Below are 8283 nucleotides of genomic sequence, written 5' to 3'. Positions count from 1 at the left end.
GTTCTTGTTTCATATCGATCCTTCCGGCAAATGAAATCAAAAAATTTTGAAGCGCATGATAATGCGAAAAGTCATGATTTTTGAAGTTGCATGCCTGCATGTTTCCAATAATTGCCAGATAAAGTAGTCAAATCATTAACAGCCTTTTAAAACCAACGGTTGCATCATGAGAATTAGTTAAATATAAGGTAGAAGCAGTGATGTGCACAGGAACTTTTGACTGGACAGCTAATTTTTTGAACAGTGGTCGACAATTTTTTTTACTTTTAGTTATTTTTGAGCTCTGCCATAACTTCAGAGCAATCTTGCGCAACAATCCCCCGTCCTCGGCTTGTTATTGGGTTTGAAACTAGAAAAAAAAAGAGTTAAGTGGAGATCCGTTTATAGTATGAAGACGCTTCTACCACTTCGCTCATTGTTTTTTACCATATAGTTATTGATCCTTGAGGTAAAAACTATTGATCCTTGAACTGTTCAATTGGTCAGAAATTTCTATGCGTTCGTTCTTTATATCTATCTGCTTAACCATAAAATCGATGTTTTGACAAGAGGGTAGGCGATGGATGAAAAAATGCCACTCCCAGTACAGAAAATTGTAAAAAACCAAATATTAGAAACTGGCGCAAAAAGTGTTGTTAAAGTAGGGTCTTTATAGCGATTTGGGAGAACTCGGAAAATCAATTAGGTAAACCTTACAAAAGACGACAAATTTTCGATTTTTTTTTGAAAACTTGCCTCCTCAAGAAAGTCTTAGATCTGCTCCTGCACAGAACTTTAAAGTCTATGGCTCTTTTCCAGTTCCCCCCTTTCAAAATACCGAGTTTTATGTTTGTTTTACGTGTTATTACGGCTAAATGCGTGATGTTACGCTGTAAAGTATGAAGAAAAAATCTGTTCAGAATTGTCGATTTGTTCACCACGCCAAATTTCATTGCATTATGACAATGTTAATTAGACTTTTCAGTATTGAATTTGAAAGGGGGAACTGGAAAAGAGCCGCTTAGTTTTCACTGAAGTTAGCAATTTTTCCTGGAGGGTAAATTCATTCGAATTACTGAAGAGAAAAAAGCTGCTCATACCATTTCTATCATTCTCGGCGCTCGTTTAATAGCTAAGTTATCTTTTCGAAATTCTTCTCTATCATGCTGCGTGACATTGAAAACGCAACAGCAAAAAAGCGACTAACAAAAAATCTTTTAAGTTGATTTTTTGAGCCTTAGCAAAATCCATTTGATAAATAGCAACAAATTTTGATGTCTAGCCAAAAAAAAAATATTTCTGTGGGCAAAGTAGCGTGAAGAAGGCATGAGATCTACCTGGTCCATTTCATGGAAATTTGTTTAATTCCTTGTTTAATTCACCCAGAATTCGACCCCTTACTGACCCAAAGGGTCCCCCTTTGTACTATTTAGAAATATTCATATTTTTGTGACGGGCCCAAAAAATTTTCTAAAGGCGCCTTCGGCGCCAATATATTCTAATTTTGAGGGATCAAAATTTTTCAAAAATTGCCTAAAAACGCCTTTTTTGGCCTATTTTTTTAACATTTTGCCTGCGGCGCAGAAAATTGGACCAGAACAGGGTCTTTTTAATGAGTTATGAGAGCTCGGAACATCACTTTGATCGACTTCAAAAAAAGGTCGACAAAATTTTCGAACATTTTTTGAAAATCCGCCCCCCCTCGAGAAAATCCTAGATCCGCCCCTGAATTCACCTTTCTGGAAAAACCTCTATTTACTAAGGCCAATAAAAAAAATTAAAATGAATGCATAAACATACCTTTTTTTTTTGGATAAAAACCAGCTTTACTGGTTATTTTTGGGCATAATTTTCTTTCAAGCTGTCAAGGAAACTCAATTTTATACATAATCAAGTGTAAGTTAGTTGCTAAATTGTAATCAAACTTGCTTCAAAAGCCCTCGTTTGTAAGATTTCAAATTTCTCAGTTTCTTCAACTATTTTAATCTTGAGGAAAGATTTAGAGAAAATCTTGATGATGCGGTTTCAATGTCGCCGAGTGTTTTTCAACTTCACATGGCAGAGAAAATTACTATCCACTCTGAGGACAGTAAGTAACTAAAATCAAATACTAATTTCATAGACTTGGCTCTTTTCCAGTTCCCCCCTTTAGTTTTTTCTGAAATTCATTATATGAAAGTCTATTTAAAATGATTTTTCATGTTAGAAACTGCAATAAAACGTGTCAGCGTGAATAGGTGAACAAATTTCTACAACATTTCTAACATGCAAATTGCCGTGTGAACAATTTTTGAACATCTTTGTTTTGTAATTTAACAAGGGGGGTGGGAAACTGGAAAAGAGCCATTATTATTTTCAGGAGAAAATTTGTTCGCGCTCAATTTTGATTTTTCGTGTTTTGACATCTGATTTCTTGGTAAGTTCTTTTCAAGCTCATTTGCTAAAAGAACGGGAAGACAAATGACGCTCTCCAATTACGGAAGTGTAATTGGCACAAAAAACGTTATTGATTTTACTTTCTGGAGTGGATTTCAACTTAAGATTTTAATTCAACTTAAGGTTTTTAATTTGAAATTTCTCAGCGGAAAAGAAAAATTACCTACTGACTCAAATTTTTCTCAAAAGGTGATTTTCTTGAAAAGGTGTCAATCGTGAAAGATTGTTGATGAAGTTGAAATCGCATTAACGTGATGTATTTTTGGATCTACTTAACAATCCCCCCTCTATGGTACTTACTTAAGAATCTCCACCCCTATAAATAAATACAGTAAATTAGCACTGAGTTTTCTATTGAGAATTCTAACTTTGCTGCATTCTGATTGGTCGAAAAATCGACCATTTCGATCTACGTAAAAATCTACCCCTTTCTTGAGGAAATTGTTAAGTAGATCCGTAATTTTTTCTTCAAAATCACAAAAATCTTTTTTTTACGATTTCTTTGAAATCATTGACACTTCCTCCAACTTTTATTGACTGAGTTCGTTCTCTCTAGGTTCACATATTTATTGTTTTAAAAATTTGGAATAAATGTAGTTTAAAATGGTCCTTAAAATAGGTTCACAATTGTATCTTATTCGATTAGAAGACTTCACAAGTTCAATTATTCAATTATTTACATTACTAGTAACTACAAACATAATCACGAATATCGACAAAGCGTTGAACAAAGAACGTGAATACAGTGCTGAGTTGGCCTCTTTTGGTTCCGCTTCTTTGTTAATCGGGGACTCAGAGTCTTTACTGGGGTCACTGGTGTCATCGGACTCAGGGGCAGAATCCATGTCAGATGTGTTTAAGTTAAGCGGGAGACTAAGTCCACTTTGTGAGGCACACGTTTTCAATATTTTAAACGACTCTTTAATATCTGTCGTCATTGATTTCGTAGAGAAACACAACGCAAACGTAGCTTGCTGGCTGGGACTCAACAGTGATGTTACGCATGAAATCATGCTTATGATTGTCTTTCCGAAACAATCTGAACAAGATACTTTCCAGTTTCACAGTCCAATGTTTTCATAATATGTGTTCAGTTTAGGAGAGGAGTTAGGTGGGTCCATTGTGACAGGTGTAAAATTGTCATCTGAGGCTAAACGAACTTTAAATTTTATGCAGCGTTTTTAAAGGAAAACCCGTGGAGATGAGAGGGAGTTTTTATTTGATTCTCTTATCAAAAGCGGTGTTACCATATCGATGTACATGGTGCAATTGAATTGGGTTAAAATTGGGTTGAAAGTCACCAGTTGGGAAAAACAAAAAAAAAGATCCCTTATTCAACTTTGCCAATATAACTTTCGGATTCGTGTAAGATATGGATTGTTAAAGACGGTAGGGCTCTTTTTCCTCCCCCCCCCCTCCCGCCTCACACGAGCTTTAATATATTAATATATTAGTGTAACGAGTGCTTTTACGAGGTTGAGTATGAAGACCACATATGTTTGTCGCGGCCTTATTAGTCTGTATGTAAATTTTCATAACAATCGGACAATGTCGTCAACAAATTTACATATAAAAAAAATTGCAGGTGGGGGGAAAGGAAAAAGAGCCGACGGTAGATGAAACTGGAAGACATTCCTTTAATTTTGGGACTCTCCGAAGTCGATAGCTCGTACGAAGACTTAACATTGGTAGTAGTGTTGTTCTGACGAGTCCGGGAAAAAAGAATACCCGAAATAAAAAGTGTTTTCAGAGTCAGCTGTTTAAGAATCATTTCGAACTTATTTAGTGTCTTTTTCTTTGTTCTGTTTTTGGTTTTCGATAGTTTTTATTAGTTGTTTTTTTTCTTGATTTTGAAATGACCAAGTATTTATTAACACGTGTCTTAGTCGTTCAAAATTAGTACACATACTAGTTGTGTATTATCTATTGCATGGAGCTACTAATGCATAGTTTCGAATTGCATAATAGTGCACCGCTTATTATATCTTTTTATTTCAGTTTTGTGATGTTAGCTCGATTTCTGAGGCGCATCGGACCGAAAATATGCATAGCTCCAAGCGTCCCTGAAACTTCTTTTTCTCGAGCCATGTGCACAATTCATGTCGAAACATTGTCCAAAAATAACCAGATACCATCTGAAACTTCATTTGCCGCCCTTTTACGCAATAGTACTTTCGTGCAAATGGGGGACCCAGTGGGAAAAGTGGTGAAGGGGGAAGTTTTCAGAGTGGTGGGAAGTGATTTGTACATTGATTTTGGCCACAAATTCCACTCTGTGTGTCCGATGCCCTTTTGGTACAGGAAGCCTGTCTACCCCGGAGACGAAGTGACAATCAAAATTAACGGTATATAAAAGTTTTTTTTTGCAAGATCTATTTTATACGTAATAACTTAATTTTCATCCAAAATAGGTCAAGTTGCTCAGATGCATTTTTTTAGTCCCAAATTTTCATCTTTCCTGTGTTCATGCTTTCATTTAAGTTTTCTCTTAATCAAATTAAATGGGTAGATATTTAATGACCACAAAATTTTTCAGTGCAGAAAATTTATGTTTGATGCATGACTTGCATTTTTGATAATGGGGTTCTGGCACCGAAAAGGATACGGATGAGCAAAAGGTGTTTTCATTGATAGCCTTATTGTCCGGGTCGATTCCTGCAAAATCGATTTCTAAAATATTATTTTCTACCGCCAACGTCAACTGTAATGGATATTCAAAAATGACATTGCCTGCTTGCAAGCATTATACTTGAAACAATCTTGCTTTCATCAAAACCGTTATAAATTTCTGTTGTGATCTTTATTGCGCTCGGAAGATTCTTAGCGATCTTGTTTCACGTGATTTTTCAGACCTGGAGCTGGCCAAGATGTTTTACGGAGAGTACAAAGCGGCCTCTCTGTTGGAAGCAGACTGTACTTTGATGTCAATACAGGACGTGGAAGCGAAAGAAGACTCAGGAACAAGATTAGGGAGGCTCAGAACAAGAAGGCAAAGCGAAGACGAAGAAGGCGATATTGGGCTGGAGGAAGAGCTTTGAGAGTTCTAGGTATCTGATCAATGAAAATGAAAAGAAACTCGAGTTCACGATGACGCGTATATGTGATGGAGCAACTTGGCCTACCATGGCATGAACACTTGAACTTATTGACTCTATTTTGAAAAGTCGTTTGAAGTTTGTATCAAAAAATTTGATCTCGTCAAATGAATTTAAAAAAAAAAGATTATATCATAGCTGCCAAATTTAAGACTCCAAGTATGAAAATCATGGAGTTTTCGAAGGCATTTCCAAATACTTTTAAAAACTTCTAAACTGGCATTTTGGTGTTTAAAACCACGAATTTAGTCTCTGGAAGTTCAGGGCTGCAGTAGCTGGCAATCAAAATACGACGCATGTAAAATAGTTCAAACTTAATTGTGGATATGCAAGTCTGACATGAGATTTAAATCAACAATCTAATGAATGCTGTTGCTCCATCACCATCGATGCGCCTCAGTCTTTTAGAAGATCCATTAGAAGAAAGTGATTTTTTTTGTAAGTGGCAAAACTTTAGAAATATTGGTGATCTTGCGCATTTTATTGGTCTGCAAAAATTGCTTTCTAGCCTAATTATATTTTGACCGATTTAATTTTTGAAATGCTTAAAAAATTGGTTTCCGCAGTCAAAAAGCATTTTGTAATGCAACTAACATTTCAAATTTTGTCAATAATTTGGATATTGTCAATAATTTGGCATTAACTCAAAATCTATACATTTTACTTGTGTGTGTACTAAAGAAATGCTATATTCAAGTGAGAAAAGGCTGAAGCAAAAATATTTAAGATGTCTAGTTGAAAGATAGAAAGTTTGAAGTTTCAATTTTGAAAATGCAATTTAAAGATCACGTCGTTGTTACTTCATTTATCGGATGAAAACTGATAAACATATTTTGCGCGAAACAATTGACAGTCGCTTGTTCACAAGTTTGAACCATTATACTAGTACAATGAGAGTGGTGGCAACTCCTTGAAGACTGATTACTTTTAACAACTATGAAACAGTTTTTGAAAAAAACTGACGTGCAATTTACGCGTCACTAGTATCAAACGTATAGCATTTAATTATCAAAAACTGGCATGTTTTAAACCCTCACAGCTGCGAAAAAATTATCGGCGATGTTTTGGTAGAATCTCTCAAATCATAATTCACACACCGCAACTTAAGTTCTTTGGTGTAACTGTGTGTGTTACCTGACGACTAAACATGTCACCAGTAGCGATCATCTGATAGTCCAAGTATCAGATAGCCCAGGTAACTTGGCAAACACAATAACCCGATCTTCATCTTGGGGACCAGAATCGTATAAGAGGTAATTCAAAGCCAGTCAGCGAAGTTGGCTCTGCCATCTTCGGTCTTTTTTCGCGACGAGGTCTATTTACAGCTTGTTGCTTAGCAGAGTAACAGTCTGCCGCGGTGTTATGTCCGAAACTGTTGCTCGGTTTTCCTTAACGACTCAATGGAGTCCTATTTAGTACGCACACATCCATTGTAATTGCTTTGTGTGCACCGCCAGGAAACAGAATCGTCTAACAGTGTTCGGTGTTTAATATAATGCTCCCTTCAAAACCTACGATGTCAGAATTTCGATTGAGTGAAGCCAAGTGTTAGCAATTAAAACAAATTGAGCAGCATCTATGTTTTTGACTGGATTATAAAAAGAATCCATTTTGTAATTGCGCTAACTTGTGTGTTTCGCGGAGTATTGCTTTTAATGAGTGGGCGCTGCTGTTATCTAGGTAGTTCTATTTTTTCTGCTAAACTACCAATTAATATTCCGATTAAGCAGAACCAAAAATTTGTTAGTCAAGGCGATTTTTTTTATCAGTTGGAACAATTATCACTTTCAAAAATGGTACTGTATTTCGGACGGTTTCTTGGAATATTTTTGAGATTCTGTATGTGAGTGTTTTTTTTTTAATTCTGATATGATTTTCCGGACTATTTTGTACACGACTGTTTTGTATGTGACTGTTTTATGCAGACACGTTAAAAAACCTACTTAATGTTGTACGTTTTTGTCGCAATTTTAATAAATAAAAAAACCGCTCGTATGTGGCCAAAGCTCTAAATGTTCCAACTAGTTTTTGATGTCTACATTTAAGTTTTTTTTGAAAAACTGTTAAAGATTGCAGAAAAAACTGACAATTTTTGTACAGCAAAATGAAATTTTTTTTTATAGTTATCTCTCACCGAAAAAATTGTGCAGAAAGATATTTTAAGTTTGTACAGTAGTGGGTGGTAATTTGATTGTGACGTTTCAAGTTTCAATCTCGAAAGATTAAATTTGATAGTTTTATTTTATTGCTCCGGAAAAAATCTTTTCAACATGTAGGTTTTTATTATAAATTAATTAACAACCAGGTGCTAGTGATATAAACTTTCAAACACTACCATATAATCTAAATATTGAAGTTGAAAACTAGGCAATTGAAAAGTTTAAAGGCCATTGGTATTTCATTCTTAAAAAGAAAAGCACTGATGAACGTATTCGATGGTACTATTGAAAAAAAAAATAAAAAATTCACAGGTTGAACGATTAGAATAGTTTAAAAAATCAACCTGTATAAAGGCAAAGTTTTGAGTTTCTGTCTACCCTTTAGCATCTATGAAGTAGTTTTTCATTTGAAAAATTGATAAAATTTTCATTTTAAATAGTATAAATTCTGGAAATTTTTTTCTTTTAAAGTGAACTATTTGTTCTGTGTCTGATAGCGTACTAGTTAGACCAAACAAGACCTCCATTCAAAATGAAACGATTTTTGAGACAGACTAAATTGCGGCTTGCCCGTCAATAGCGCTTAAAATGTGGCACGTAATTTATCCTAAAGA

General features: G+C 35.1%; 1 protein-coding gene across 1 annotated transcript; it reads left to right on the top strand.

Moving 5' to 3' along the window:
* The first annotated feature begins 4417 nt into the window (after positions 1-4417).
* On the top strand, positions 4418-5628 carry LOC134842606 (small ribosomal subunit protein bS1m-like). Its single transcript, XM_063859020.1, has 2 exons — positions 4418-4760; positions 5266-5628. The coding sequence occupies exons 1-2, from the start codon at positions 4421-4423 to the stop codon at positions 5451-5453; spliced, it is 528 nt and encodes a 175-aa protein (XP_063715090.1). The 5' UTR covers positions 4418-4420; the 3' UTR covers positions 5454-5628.
* The last annotated feature ends 2655 nt before the right edge of the window (positions 5629-8283 follow it).

Source organism: Symsagittifera roscoffensis, chromosome 3, assembly GCF_963678635.1.
Source record: "Symsagittifera roscoffensis chromosome 3, txSymRosc1.1, whole genome shotgun sequence".
NCBI lineage: Eukaryota > Metazoa > Xenacoelomorpha > Acoela > Convolutidae > Symsagittifera > Symsagittifera roscoffensis.
This window is presented reverse-complemented; position numbering and strand designations above follow the sequence as displayed.